The sequence below is a fragment of the Kogia breviceps genome, chromosome 6, assembly GCF_026419965.1.
Source record: "Kogia breviceps isolate mKogBre1 chromosome 6, mKogBre1 haplotype 1, whole genome shotgun sequence".
In the NCBI taxonomy this organism is placed as follows: Eukaryota; Metazoa; Chordata; class Mammalia; order Artiodactyla; family Physeteridae; genus Kogia; species Kogia breviceps.
In genome coordinates, this window is record NC_081315.1 from 84,218,147 (window position 1) to 84,234,082 (window position 15,936).

Consider the following 15,936-nt stretch of genomic DNA (forward strand, 5'->3'; position numbering starts at 1 on the left):
TTCTGTGTTCTTGCCTGCTAATTAGAGGTAGAAGATGGACTTTAGAGATCATTTGGTCCAACTCTTAAGAACTCTCTATTAGAGATAAGATGCTGAAGGAAAAGAAATAAGTGACTTGGGAATTCCCTGGCGGTCCAGTGGTTGGGACTCTGCGCTTCCACTGCAGGGTCCTGGGGTTTGATCCCTGGTCAGGGAACTTAGATCCCACAAACTGCATGGTGTGGCCAAAAAAAAAAAAGAAGAAGTGACTTGCCCAAGGTCTCAGTTAGTGCAAAGCCAGAATTAGAACTGAATCCTTCAGCCTCTAGATCACTGTGATTTCTGGACATGATGCAAATTAAATTATGAACTTTTGAAACACACTTTTACATCTTAGACTCAAAGGTGATTGAACAGGCTGTGCAAATGCAAGGGTATGTAACAGACATGGCACAAAAACAAGGGCCAGTACATTGAGAAAGCCATCTGACAGTGTTTGGGTGCCAGGAATACTCTAAGAGACAATCTGAGAGTCATGGTTTTGATTATGCCGTCATCCAACCCCCTCAGTTCCCAGTCAAACAGTTCATCAGCATTACCTTCTGTTCTGCTGAATTATTTTTCCCCTTCAAGAAATTATACACATCAGCAAAATCAAGTTTAGAGAAATCATTTTTACTTATCTCTTTCCTTCCACCCATGGCTATTTAAAAAAAAAATAAATTTATTTATTTATTTTTGTCTGCGTTGGGTCTTCTTTGCTGCACGTGGGCTTTCTCTAGTTGTGGCGAGCCGGGGCTACTCTTTGTTGCGGTGCCTTCTCTTGCTTTAGAGGACAGGCTCTAGGTGCGTGGGCTTCAGTAGTTGTGGCACACAGGCTCAGTAGTTGTGGCACATGAGCTCAGTAGTTGGGGCTCACGGGCTCTAGAGCTCAGGCTCAGTAGTTGTGGTGCACAGACTCAGTAGTTGGGGCTCGCTGGCTCTAGAGCTCAGGCTCAGTAGTTGTGGTGCATGGGCTCAGTAGTTGGGGCTTGTGGGCTCTAGAGCTCAGGCTCAGTAGTTGTGGCACACGAGCTTAGTTGCTCTGCAGCATGTGGGATCTTCCCGGACCAGGGCTTGAACCCACACCCCCTGCATTGGCAGGCAGATTCTTAACCACTGTACCACCAGGGAAGGCCTCAACCCATGACTATTATTTTATCCTTTTCTTCACTCTTCATTCATTTATGTTGATTGATTGCTTAAATTCAAGTCTATAAACACTTATTTAACAAATACGAGGCAGCTTTGTGAAGTGGCAGTATCATAGCCAATGAGGTTTATCCGAGGCATGATTATTGCTGATTGAAAAATTTCCCAATACCCCACCATGAAGACTTGAAATATAGTTGGCATTGGCAATTTTTGAGAGTCTCTATGGAGACTGCTTAAAAAAAATGCAAGTCACTTTAGTAGGCATTTAGAAAAAATATTAACAAGATAGCTCCTGCCTTCAGATGAATTCTGACCTCTAGTAGGAGAGAGAAGTATAGAAATAAGTAGAAGAAAAACAGTATACGTCTACATTTCAATTAACTAGAAATAATAACAAAAGCTTAATGTAGTAATATGATTCAAATTTGTAAAAAAATGACTATGTATATGCTTTAATATACATAGAAAAATATTTGGACATTGAGCAAGCTGCTAGCAGTTGTTACTTCTAGGGTATGGGATTAGGGAGTAAGAAAGGAGGAGAGCTTTCCTTTTTACTTTATGTCTTTCTGTATTGTTTGAATGTTTTGCAGTAAAAATGCATTATCTTTGAAATTTTAAAAAGTCACGAGAATTGGTTGAAACGGATGGTTTCTGTCAGTGAATTTAATTGCTCTATGGTATCACTCTTCACTTTCTCTGAAGTTCCAAAAATCTCAAAGGAAAAAAAAAGAAACTTAAATTAAAAGTTCTGTTATTCTGGATTTCATTATATATTTTTACTCCGGAATAATACATTGATATTCAAAGGTAAAAGGAGGAGGTGTACAATACACATGTGTTTAACATGGAAGAAGAACTGATAACAGTAAACCCAGCTCTTTATTTAAGATTCAGTCACATAATCTCTGGTCAAGATATGATGCTATAAAGAACCAATGAATGGAACCCTCCAAATACTAAAAGATCCTGGTTTTCACCAGCTTTAAGGCTCCCCGAAACAAGTAGCACTATTAGATCACCCAGGAAATCACTTTAATTACTTCTGTGATTCACTGTTTATTGGTTAGTAAGTTAGAAGGTTCTGATCTATTGTGAGCATCCCTCTACTTTTCAGCAAGAGAATTGCTGTTAATGTTCAATAATTTTAATTACTCCTTTTTAGCATAGACTATTTTCTTTCTTTTTTTTTTTTTTGCAGTACGCGGGCCTCTCACTGTTGTGGCCTCTCCCGTTGCGGAGCACAGGCTCCGGACGCGCAGGCTCAGCGGCCGTGGCTCACGGGCCCAGCCGCTCCGCGGCACGTGGTGTCCTCCCGGACCGGGGCACAAACCCATGTCCCCTGCATCGGCAGGCGGACTCTCAACCACTGCGCCACCAGGGAAGCCCTAGACTATTTTCTAATATTGAGTTTTCTCAGTAAGATTTTTTACATACAATTAAATGACACATGTATTATATTATAAACGAGTGTGAAGTTTCCCTCAGTTCACTGTTTCCACTACTTACAATATGTTCTGTTCTCCAGTTGGGCCTAATTTTCCATGTATGACAGTGTTCATATCAAATTAAGCTGTTTAAATATGATCATAATGTTATTCTCTGAACATTTATAATTACATTTATTTAAACCTGTTAATCATTCACTGAAGTATAACTTTTTCTACTTAATGATTAGAAAAGGTAAATACTGCTCTCTTGAAGGTTATAAAACACCAGTTGCCATCTACAAATAGTTTTTTTTTACATGACTCTTCTGTCTAACAATGGTATTCTGGTTATTGAAACTTTTTAGCAGTTCTTATCCGAAAGCTGTTTTTACCTTTTATTCAAATTTGATTAGGAACATCTATAAGAATACTAGTTTTAACTTGTTTGATCATTATTTCCTATATTTTGTTAGAGATGTCTTAGGTCCTAATGAAGATGAGTTGGGATAATAGGTACTACGGGGAGTTCCCTGGTAGCCTAGTGGTTAGGATTCTGGACTTTCACAGTTGTGGCCCGGGTTCAATCCCTGGTCAGGGAACTGAGATCCCATAAGCCACGTGGAGTGGCAAAAAATAAAATAAAATAAGTATATATATATATATATATATATATGTACTATGCATTAGCTAATTAAATGAATGATTGTTTTAACATTTTTAAACTTTAGATGGTATTGCCGAGGGCACACGTATGTGATTTAACAGCACTTTAATGTGACACTAAAGTTTTTTTTTTTTTTTTTGCAGTATGCGGGCCTCTCACTGCTGTGGCCTCTCCCGTTGCGGAGCACAGGCTCCGGACGCGCAGGCCCAGCGGCCATGGCTCACGGGCCCAGTCGCTCCGCGGCATGTGGGATCCTCCCGGACCAGGGCACGAACCCGTGTCCCCTGCATCGGCAGGCGGACTCCCAACCACTGCGCCACCAGGGAAGCCCGACACTAAAGTTTTGAGCAAATAAAATGTAAAATCATGGGTACAAAGGAAAAAACTAATGGTTAATGTATGGGTCAGTGATAAACTGTTCATAGGTTTTGTGGACAAATAAAACATGTAGATAGATTTTTTAAAATAGATCTTTATTGGAGTATAGTTGCTTCACAGTACTGTGTTAGTTTCTGCTGTATAACAAAGCAAATCAGCTATGTGCATACATATGTCTCCATATCCCCTCCCTCTTGCGTCTCCCTCCCACCCTCCCTATGCCAGCCCTCTAGGTCATCGCAAGGCACCGAGATGATCTCCCTGTGCTATGCAGCTGCTTCCCACTAGCTAGCTATTTGACATTTGGTAGTTATATATGTAGATGCTACTCTCGCTTCACCCCAGCTTTCCCCTCCCTCCCCGTGTCCTCAAGTCCATTCTCTATGTCTATGTCTTTATTCCTGCCCTGCCCCCAGGTTCATCAGTATCATTTTTTTTTAAGATTCCGTATATATGCATTAGCATACAGTATTCGTTTTTCTCTTTCTGACTTACTTCACTCTCTATGACAGACTCCAGGTCTATCCACCTCACTACAAATAACTCAATTTCGTTTCTTTTTATGGCTGAGTAATATTCCATCATATATATGTGCTACAACTACCATATGACCCAGCAATCCCACTACTGGGCATATATCTTGAGAAAACCATAATTCAAAAAGAGATGTACCACACTGTTCACTTCAGCACTATTTACAATAGACAGGACATGGAAGCAACCTAAATGTCCATTGACAGATGAATGGATATACGTAGATTGTTTTGGTCTTTAAATAGGGAATATGAGTCAAATATCTATTGAGTCTGCATCAACACAGGTGGCTGCAATGGAGTTGTAGGCTGTAAATCGTTTTTCACTGAGGCTAGGTAGCTGATTCATGTCATTAAACCTTGCTAGCTTGGATTCGGACAGATGAAATTTAAATTTTGGATCTGACACTTATTATGAGTAAAAACCCCACACTTGTACAGCTTTGTAACCTCAGGCAAATTTCTGTGGGCTTCGGTTTCATCAACTATAAAGTGCCTATAAGAATATCTACCTGGGCTTCCCTGGTGGCACAGTGGTTGAGAGTCCGCCTGCCGATGCAGGGGACGCCAGTTCGTGCCCCGGTCTGGGAAGATCCCACATGCCGTGAAGCATCTAGGCCCATGAGCCATGGCCACTGAGCCTGCGCGTCCGGAGCCCGTGCTCCTCAACAGGAGAGACCACAACAGTGAGAGGCCCGCGTACCGCAAAAAAAAAAAAAAAAAAAAAGACTATCTACCTGGCAGGGTTGATGTGAGAATTGAATGAGCTAACATATGAAAAGTACCTAGTACAGTTTCTGACAATACATTAGGTGTGTGAAAAAAAATTCTGCTTGTAATAATAGTTATTAAGAATAGTATGATAGAATGTCAAAAAGTTATCTGTAATAATTGTCTCAAGTCTCCATTTTAAGACTTAAGACCAATCTCTGTCCTTTGTGCTCCCCATTTCTGTGTTCTTTTTTGTTTGTTTGCTTGTTTTTGGTGTTGGCGGGGACGTGGTGGAAGGTAGCAAGTAAGTTTTTTTTTTAACCTTCTCACTGACAGAAAAGCTTGGGCTAGTTTTTTAGCTACAAGATTTAGCAAAAATTAATTTTAAAATGTTACTGTCTTGCAACCCAACTTTAATAAGGGAGTTTTTAAAAATTCCTTTTTTTTTCATGGAAAAAAAAACGTTTCAAACGATCCTTGGAGATTTTGCTTCTGTTTAACCAAGGCAAGCTAAAAATGCTCCAACTAGAAACTCCATTTCAAAATATTACACTTAGTCTTCAAGATATTGGTAGGAGGGTTGGGCCAAAGAGGTTTAAAAATGACACTTTAATCTATTTAAATGTGCCTGTGAAACACTGCAGCCTTCTTGTTCAAGAAAGCAGGGACGGGCTTCCCTGGTGGCGTAGTGGTTGGGGGTCCGCCTGCCGGTGCAGGAGGCACGGGTTCGTGCCCCAGTCCAGGAGGATCCTGCATGCCGCGGACCGGCTGGGTCCGTGGGCCGTGGCCGCTGAGCCTGCGCGTCCAGAGCCTGTGCTCCGCAACGGGAAGAGACCACAGCAGTGAGAGACCCGCGTAACGCAAAAAAAAAAAAAAAGAAAGAAAAGAAAAGAAAGCAGGGACTTCCCTGGTGGTGTAGTGGTTAAGAATCTGCCTGCCAATGCAGGGAACAAGGGTTCGAGCCCTGGTCTGGGAAGATCCCACATGACGTGGAGCGACTAAGCCTCTGAGCCACAACTACTGAGCCCATGTGCCACAACTACTGAAGCCCACGCACCTAGAGCCCGTGCTCCACAACAGGAGAAGCCACCGCAATGAGAAGTCCCTGCACCGCAATGAAGAGTAACCCTCCATGGCTGCAGCTAGAGAAAGCCCACGTGCAGCAATGAAGACCCAATGCGGCCAAAAAATAAGTAAATAAAAAATAAATAAATTTATAAAAAAGAAAGCAGTTGCAGCTGTCTGTTGCCAAAGAAGGCTTAGCTATAAATCATGTGAATGGTGGCTTTTTCACAGCTGTTCTTTCAGTTTTAGCACTAAATTTTGGTTAAGAATTTCGACAAGTCCTTAAGAAGTGTACTATATAAAGATGATTGTTTTCTTTTCTTTTAAAAATACAAAATTCTCTTTACTTTCTTATCTTATATATTTTTTGCTTTTGTCACAACACGTAAAAATAGAAAGAGTAGTATGATGACCCCTCAAAACACATCTCTCAGCTTTGAGGATCATCAACATTCTGCACCTTATTTCGAGATGGGCTTTCAATGTAAACTTTTTAATAGAAGCTGGTATACACAGAAATTGATTTGCATGTTCTGAAAAGACTATATGTTTATGCCAGTATCTGGGTTGGTGTGCGAGCGTGTGTGTGTGTGTGTGTGTGTCTGAAGTCCACTTAAAAAAATTTTTTTTAAAAAAAATTATTTATTTATTTTTGGCTGTGTTGGGTGTTCATTTCTGTGCGAGGGCTTTCTCTAGTTGTGGCAAGCGGGGGCCACTCTTCATCGCAGTGCACGGGCCTCTCACTATGGCGGCCTCTCTTGTTGCGGAGCACAGGCTCCAGATGCGCAGGCTCAGTAGTTGTGGCACACGGCCTAGTTGCTCCGCGGCACGTGGGATCCTCCCAGACCAGGGCTCGAGCCCGTGTCCCCTGCATTAGCAGGCAGATTCTCAACCACTGCGCCACCAGGGAAGCCCCCTGAAGTCCACTTTTATTCAATTAAAATTTTAAATACTTTCTGGAGCAAGGCAGATCTCCCTTAAATAGAAAATAATTAATATTATTTATTGAACACCTAATACATATGCAGCCTCATGTGACCTTCTCTGAGGGAATGACGCCAATACATGCTAAGACAGAGTTCCTCAAAGAGGTGGAAAAATAGGGAATAAATCAAGTCTTATTCTAGGCTCAGGCACAAATGGGTGAGGCCTTGACCTAGAGTAGTTTCCCAACATTTCTTGTCCTGAAACCCTCTTTCACAGTATTAAGCAATCTCTTGAGCCCCTGAGGAATTTAAAAAATCATTTCATTATTTGTGTGTGGAATACAAACAAGTGTTGACATATATTTTATTTTATATAAGTTTATTTCTTTAAAGATTGTACTGAAAAGTTTATTTCAAAGAAGTTTAAAAAATTCAGAAAATAAAATACTCATATATAAAAACTCATATACAAAAACAAGTATTGGCATTTTCCCATTTAATAAATAATTTTACATTTTAAAAATTATTTTAACTACATAAGAAAAGGCATTTTATGACACATTTTAAAATGACACAATGTGTTTGGTTTTACGACTGAATATATACTAAAATGCAGAATAAAATTGATATATTCAGTGGTCTTTTGCAAGGCTGGTACACCTTTCTCTTTTTGTATGGGATATGACATTGGGCATAACAAAGATGAACTTTAAAAATTTTAAATGTTACATATTTATTTTAAGGATATTAGAAAATACTGGTATTTCGTGTATAATAGGATATAAAATTTCCTTTCAGAATAAACATTTTTTTTTTTTTTGGCCACACGGTCTGTGGGTTCCCTGACCAGGGATTGAACCCCGGGCCACAGAAATGAAAGCACTGAATCCTAACTACTAGACCAACAGGGAACTCCCCTCAAAATAAACATTTTTAAAGAAAAATGTTTTAATAAATAATAGTGCATGTGGTACTTGGATATACAAACAAACAAAAAAGCCAGCAAAAAAGCCAGCATGAAGTGATGCACAAAATACCCAAACTTTGTGAAACACAGTGTTATGGCATCAAAAATGGATAAATATTTATATATTTATAATATTGTTTCTATAACATTCTTTTTGAATTCTTGAATTTTGCTCTTAAAAAAGTACAAGCTTTCAAAAAGTAAGTTTACGGTTTTGTTCATAAATAACTATATAAGAGAAATAGAAATATTTAGTTTGGGGCAACTCTTTATTTAGAAATAGTTTGGGGCAACTCTTTCAAGTATTTTGCAAATGACACAAAGTTAGTAGGAACAGTCTTTATTCCCAAAGTGTGAAAAGCCAAATTAGATACAATCATCAACATCATTTCCTCATTTAGCATTTTTTAAAGAATCGTTTGTTCTCTGAAAACATCCTGATATGACATAAATTAGAGTCTATGTATGCGACTAACAGGTGTGGTGAAAATCTCCTTGAGGCAATTTTGTAAAACTGAGACAGTTTTATGTCCCTCATACTGATTCTGTTTCAAACTTCTTGATTTTATGCTTCATGTCTTTAACCAGTTGCCAAGTGATAGGTTTAAGTCAGTGGTTTTCATGGGAGGGAAGGGGGAGAAATTTTGTCCTGCCCCCCGCCCCCAACTCCAGGGGACATTTGGCAACGTCTGGAGACAATTTTGGTTGTTGTAACCCTGTGGAGGAGGGTGCCACTGTCATCTAGGGGGTAGAGGCCAGGGATGCTGCTAAACGCCCTGTAATGCACAGGACAACTCGACAAGACAACTCGACAACAGCGACAAGAAAGAATTATTCGGCCCAATATGTCAATACTGCCCAGGTTGAGAAATCCTGGTACTATGTAAACAGTTCACATCTATGAAAGATAATAATGTAAAGCCATGAAGTGGTCAGAACTATCATGGAAACTGGCAGTATTTAGTGGAGTAATAAACTGAATGAGTTACCATCTTATGAGCAATCTCATATCCCCCAACCTCCCTGCATATTTACTCAGAGGCTCTCAGATATTTCACTTTAAGGAGGAGGGGATGGAATCTGTAAATTTCAGTTATTATGTATATTTACTGCTTTAAAAATAGAATGAAAACCGACACCATTACTGCCTTTACTAACGTGAAAACCTGTGGCTCTGCTGCTCTGAGGCATGAGTGCATAGGCCAAACAGGCTAGAATCTGTCTCTGGGGTTTTAAAAACTGAAGTTGGGAGAGAGAACTCTCCCCTACAAAGGAGAGAATGAGGAGAACCCACAAGAAGGAATGGATGTGAGAGACTGAGATAAAGGGCTTCTGAGAGTGTTCTGGTTACTGGGCCCATCCATCCCTGTGATCTGTTTACAGGAAAATGCTCATTTTTGCTTAAGCCAACTTGAATTAAGTTTCTGTCTCTTGCAACCAAGAGTCCTAACTTATAAACACACCACTGGATTAATATAAGCAATATTTCACGAATTAGCAGGAATGCAATAAAATATGAATTTTGAACTTGAGATTGGTTCTTTGATCACAAGGTTTAAGACAGAAATCCTAAACCACTCATTACACAAACTTAATACCTATCATGTACCTAATATTCTGTGCTAGGTGCTGGAAACATAAAACACATGAAAAATAGTCTCTTCTTGAAAAGAATTCTCAGGCTAGTTGGGGGAGATGGAAAAGTACCATATGAAAAGACTGCTATGATAAAAGCAAGCACATTTTATTATGGGAGCCCTCAGGAGGGACACTAACCCTAACAAGTCAAGGAGAACTTAGAGCTGGTGACCGCCTAAATTGAGTTTTGAAGGACATTAGATGGATAAAGCAGGGAGTAAGAAGGATGTTCTAGCTGGATAGAGAGTTGGTAGAGGCTGAGTGGAGAGGAATAGTAAGGTAAAATTAAGGCACTCCTAGTAGTGCATTATTGTGGAGTGTAGGGTACAAGGGGTCGACACTGGTGATGGGGATGGGAGAGGGCTGGGGATGGCCTGAAAGGAGGGAATGGAGGCTGGGGTTGTGTCTTGAAGATATTGATGAAAACTTGAGACTTTATCCCTAAAACTTTGGGAAGCCACTAATGGATTTTATGCAAGGGAGTGACATGATGCTTGGTGGAAATGTCACTCTGTAAATGAAGATAATAATAGGTACCTGGCAAGGTTGTTGTAAAGATTATAGATAATATATAAAGCTATGATTACAGTGCTTAGAGATGGTTAAGGCCAAAAAAGTCACCCTCTCTCTGTTCCAAATATTGTAAAAAACTCAGAGTGGAGCATTTAGTAGTAGGAGTGATTATGGTAAGTTTCTACCTGAGAGACTTGCTCTAGATGCCACCAACTTCGCATAAAGTGGAGTCTAGATTCTGGGTCAGTCTCAGGACTGCCTAGACCATTTAGGTTTCCTGCAAACCAGGACATTTCAGACTGAGATGGCGTTTTCAGCATCGTCCTGGAACTAGAAACATTGCAATAGCCGCTGTGAAATCTTTTCAATATCTGAGGATTGGGGAATAAAGTGGTCTATAAACCACCCATGAATTTAGTTTTATATTAGGTTTTTTAACTCCATAAATATTCTTGGACAAAAAACTAGTCCTAAAGAATGCTTCTTCTGGGTCACAAGGTGGCATAATAAGGAAGAAATACTTCATTTCAACATAAAATATCAAATTAATCTTTTCTATGTTAAAAGAGGACAGAGAGGGAGCAAGTGAGAAAATCTGGTTCACCTAAGGCGCCAGACTATTGCAAGATTTCTCTCTGGTGCTATAAACTCTGCTGGGTTATGCAGCAGAGTTCACTTTCTGACTAATTACAAGGGACCCCTCATGCTCCTTATGTAGGTTTGTGATTTAGAAACTTTAAAGGGATGAAATAAATTATTTGGAAAACATAATAATTTAAAAATGTAATCCATCAATTTAAAACTATAAAATTTATCTTACTATCAGAGAGTGTTAATTTTGTGTTAGAGGCAGAGTTTATCTTAAATTAGAGGAAAATGAAAAACATCTGAAAATATAGCTTTGATAGGATAGGTTTGGAAGCAGTATCTATTTGTTAGTTATAACTTTTTCTTGTGTATTTTTATCAGTCAGTTTTTAAGGCTTTAAATGAACCACTGAAACATATTCTTCATGATAATTCTAACTGTTAACATTTTTCCAGGTAACCAAAAACTTTTTAACAATTTAGAATATTTTTCTTTACACAAAAGTTGAATAAGCATATATGTGCATGTATTTGCATAGACAACTGTAAAAAGACTATATAAAATACTACTAATACTAGTTTTCTTGAGGTTGGGATTATCAGGTAGAGAGGGAGGGAGAAATTTAAACTTTTCATTGTGTACCCTTTGGTACAATCTGATGTTTCTCAGTTTACACAAGCATGTATTGTTTTAATAATTGAAAGAACTAAATAAAAGGAATATTTTTTCTAAAATATATATCATAATCTTCATAGCTAATAGCTATAATTTTTCTCCCCTTGAGGCCTATTTGCCAAATCACAGTATACCCACATATTAATAATATGTTCTATATACAACTATATTCAAAGTTATGTAAATGACCTTGAGATTGTAATGCAAGCTGTTAACTGCAAGGGCAGATGTGACTGAACCATAGTGCAATGCACACGTATAATAATCCAGAAAGTTCAAAAAGAAAAGAGGATTAACATATTTTGTATGTGCAAATTTAGACATGGAGTAATTTTATGTTCCTATACATTTTTCTGTTTATATATATTTAACATTTGATTATTAAAAAATCAAATTACGTCTCGTAGCACATTATGAAACCCTACTAGTAAAGCTTTTTTCATTTTCAAAAGGTAGCAGGTGTCCAGTGTAATTTATTTTTCCCAAGCAAACTATTTAGCTCAAAAAGTGAAGTCTGATTCTAGATATTAGCCTCAATGTGAGATGAAATCTCTTGAAAATTCCTGAAAGACTGCTCTTTTAAAAATATTCTTAATAGAGGCGTCCAATGTTTACTAATGTTGTAATTTATATATTCCATGTTGACAACAGCTCATTTTACCCTGTAAACTTGGGCAAGTTATTTAATCTCACTAAGCTTCAGTTTGCTCATCTTTAAAATGGGGATAATAATAGGACCCAGTTCATAAGGTTATCATAAGGATTAAATGTGATAATGCATGTAATATGCTTAATGTCATCTGTGGTAAATAGTAAGCACTCAATAAATATTAGCTATTATTTTGCTAACATTTTCACTATTTTTTAATCATTTTAGCATTTCCTAACATAAACTCTAGCTTTTGAAATATGCTCCTTTAAAACACTTAAAGCATATTCTTCCCAGTTTTTATGCTACTAGTTTAATTTTAGCTCCTAGAGCAAATAATCTCATCTTTCCTGCCATGTAATACAAATAAAACCAACTGTGAAATACATTTATTTCAATTCCTGCATTTAATATGTATCATCAATTAGCTAACATTTATTTAGCTCACTATTTCTAAATATCACTAAGAATAGCAAGACTAACAACAAATACATATTTGAAATGGTCATGCCTTAACATAAAATTCTGAAATTGTTGCATGTGGTCAGAAAAGGGTTTCAGCAATTAAATTTATAAAGGACTGGTTTTCCACAGAATGAAAATAAACTCACATTCTCATGCTCTGATGTACAACACTAGATTTAAATATAGTTAATTTAAAAAGTGCAATATTTAAGGAAAATAATTGGATTAATACATTAATAATAGCTTAGATAGATAAAACATACACTAAGAATGAAATTTGAGGATAGAACTTGTGAATTAGACTAAAATTAATTGAGTTGATTTCAATAAAAGGAGTTATTTTAATGGAAAATACATTTCTTAGAGTTTCTTTTAAACTCCTGCTTTTTATACTCTGAATCTATAATAAGAAGTCAGCTGTACAGTACCTTAATCAGGTTGTGTCCCACGGTGTAGACAGCTGCTAAATTTCCCTTCTCTCCAGGTGCATGGATACCTGTCCCATACCCATGCCAAGCGACCAGATACGGGTTGTGAATTGTAATCCAGTATTTGACTCGGTCCCCAAACGTCTGGAAGCAGTATGTGGCATAGTCATTGAAGATATCTATTATGGTTTCATTTTTCCACCCCCCATATTTTTCTTGCAGCGCCAAAGGCAAATCCCAATGGTATAAAGTAACTATAGGTTCAACGTTTCTAAGTACCAGAGCGTTGAGAAGAGTATTATAGTACTGGAGACCTTTTGCGTTAGCAGCTGATACTGTTCCATCGGGGAAAAGCCTTGGCCAGGAAATTGAAAATTGATAAAAAGAAACGCCTAAAAAATCCAGGGCTGATAAGTCTTTTTCCAGAAAAATGTAACTGTCACTGGAACTATTTGTGCCGTTGACATTTTTAAGGTGTGTATGGATGAAATGATCCCATATAGAGGGTCCTTTTCCGTCTGTCTTCCAATTCCCTTCCACTTGAAATGCTCCAGTCCCAACGCCCCAGAAAAAGTTTTTAGGAAAAGTGTCATAGAGAAACAGCTGGCTTTCATTTACCGGACTAAAATTAGGATTTTTAGACCATATAGCTCTTCCGTCTCCAGAGAATCCAGTAACAGCTTGAAGGAGAATAAATGCTGACAGGATGACAGATCTTTGCAGTCCCCCGCTGGACATTGTTTTCCTATAGTGTATGTTTCTTTCATCGGTGCTGAAGAAAATCCATTCATTCCCTGGAGATCATGCCGCACAGCCTGGCTTCATTTGCCACTAGCTGCTCGACTGTCTTATCAACGCTTCAGTAAAAAAGCTTGTGATTGTAAAGCTCTGTCAATGATTAGCTTGAACTGTGAGACTTAGGATGGGTCATGGAGAGCAACGTAATTTGAGGGAGGGGGCTCTATTACACTCACCAACACGTCACCTTCTCTCTTATTATTGGAAAAATTAGATGGAAATGCATGTGACAATAGTTCCAATGTGTTAACAAACACACATCAACAGTGAATAAAATGCCATAGTTTCTTTGTAGCCTTTCATATGGATCCAAATCTTTTCTGACTGTTTTGGACATTATTGAGCAAAATGTATACCTTTTCTATTTTTATAGTTTTTGAGTGGTAATTTTATTTTTCACATTTCAGGAAAAACAATCTTATGGACAAATAAATAGCATTCCTATATGCCAAAAATAAAGAATTAAAAAACATAAGATATTACACTTCCACGAAAATTACAACACATCTAAGAATAATCTTATTAAATGCTACCTATTTTAAGAAAACTATAAAAGCATCTTTATAAATTAAAAAAAAAAGATGAATGAAGAAATATATAACATTGAAACACTGGATAAGTGTTTGGGTGGAAACATTGAGTCATTTCCAATTTAATTTATACATTTAATGCACTTTTAACCAAAGTCCTCTAATCCCAAATTTTAGGTCAACAAAATTATTGTGGAAGTTCACTTAAAGAATAAATAGGCAATCATTAAAAAAAAACTGAAAAAGAAAATAGTGAAGCTCTTTACTACCTTCAGATATAAAAACAATTTAAAGAGCATTGTCTGGGGCTTCCCTGGTGGCGCAGTGGTTGAGAATCCGCCTGCCGATGCAGGAGACACGGGTTCGTGCCCCGGTCCGGGAAGATCACACATGCCGCGGAGCGGCTGGGCCCGTGAGCCATGGCCGCTAGGCCTGCGCGTCCGGAGCCTGTGCTCCGCAACGGGAGAGGCCACAACAGTGAGAGGCCCGCATACCGCAAAAAAAAAAAAAATAAATAAATAAAGAGCATTGTCTGCAAAAAGAATAAATAAAAAGAAATATTACAGAAGCTATAGCCTCCAAATAACCTTGAAAAAAGTTAAAGTTTTAAATATTTGAAGCATCACATACTAATAAGAGGAAGAGTGGTTAATAGTTTGGCCCCTGGAATTAGACTGCCAGTCATACAGCTGTGTGACTGGGGACAAGTTCTTTCACTTTTCTGCCCCTCAGTTTCCTCTCATGTAAGATAAGGCATAATAATAGTATCAACTGCCTGAAGTATTGTGAGGATTAAATGAGTTAATACATGTGAAGCACTTTGAGCAGATACTGACACATACATAGTAAGTGCTCGGTGAACATTACTTATTTTTATGTGAAAGGTAAGGATTATTCAGGAAGTGACGCTAGGATTTAGCATAAGAGACACTAAGTTCTGGCTCCTGCCTACATTTTTAGCTTCATTTCTCATCCGTTAACCACAAGTAACCCCCTTCTCTGCAGCCATAACAAATAACTTCTAAATAGCTGTGCACACGTTAATCAGCCCCATCCCTGTGCCTTGGTACATGTGCTCTCTGCTCTCTGCATAGGATGTGTTCTCCGCCCTTCAACCAGCTCATGTCTACCTGTTTTTCAAAACTTCAGTACCTCCTCTGGAAAGCCTTTTTGACTCCCCAGTTTGATTTTATTTATTTTTAAATTTAGATTTGAAAAAGTTTTTAGTTTATCAATCCGCTTGTGAAAAATCTTCACAATCGCTGCAGATAAAGTCACTGCAGAATATACTCCACCTGTGTCCAATCTCCAGCTCACGTTATGCCAGCGTTAACGTTGGCCTTACAGTCCCCTGACCTTTCTTCATTCTGTTCTTGCATTCCTTGTGCTGCTTGCTTGAGGTATGCTTCTTCTCACACAGGCCACGTCTTGCAAGTCTATGTCTGGGTTCATTTTTTGGGGTGTAATCTAAGGAACTGTAAATCAGCTGTCTTGTTACCACCAAAATAGGTTCTGAATCCAAATACAGAGATGACATCTGGTGTGGTCTTGTACATTTTAGCTAGTTTTTCTCGAATTTCTGTCTTAGGTACTGTTGTGTTCCCAGGAAGAAGGATGTCAGTGACCAGTTGTTTCTGCTGAAGTAGTCATTTGGTTATGAACTTCCTGGTCCAGATAGTTACAGTGTCATTCATGATGGCAGTTGATCCTCAGGCAGCCAGGGAGTGAAAAAAGCCAGTTTGATATGATTTAGATGGATATTCTCTGTGTCCCCATGGCAACCCATGCTTTTGCTGTTTTGACAC

The 15,936-nt window shown here is 38.3% G+C and overlaps 1 protein-coding gene, 1 non-coding gene and 1 pseudogene across 2 annotated transcripts in view; 1 reads left to right on the forward strand and 2 right to left on the reverse strand.

Moving 5' to 3' along the window:
• The window catches only part of KLB (klotho beta), a 38,882-nt gene extending 25,254 nt beyond the window's left edge, over positions 1-13,628 (reverse strand). The window contains 1 exon segment of the mRNA XM_059067044.2: positions 12,804-13,628. Within this exon segment, the coding sequence (XP_058923027.1) occupies positions 12,804-13,628 (825 nt within the window).
• Positions 1,263-1,402, forward strand: LOC131759025 (U4 spliceosomal RNA). Its single transcript, XR_009336360.1, has one exon. It is a non-coding gene; the product is annotated as a U4 spliceosomal RNA (small nuclear RNA).
• Positions 13,629-15,449: 1,821 nt separating the features above from the next.
• LOC131758178 (small ribosomal subunit protein eS24 pseudogene) lies at positions 15,450-15,825 on the reverse strand (annotated as a pseudogene).
• Positions 15,826-15,936: the final 111 nt, after the last annotated feature.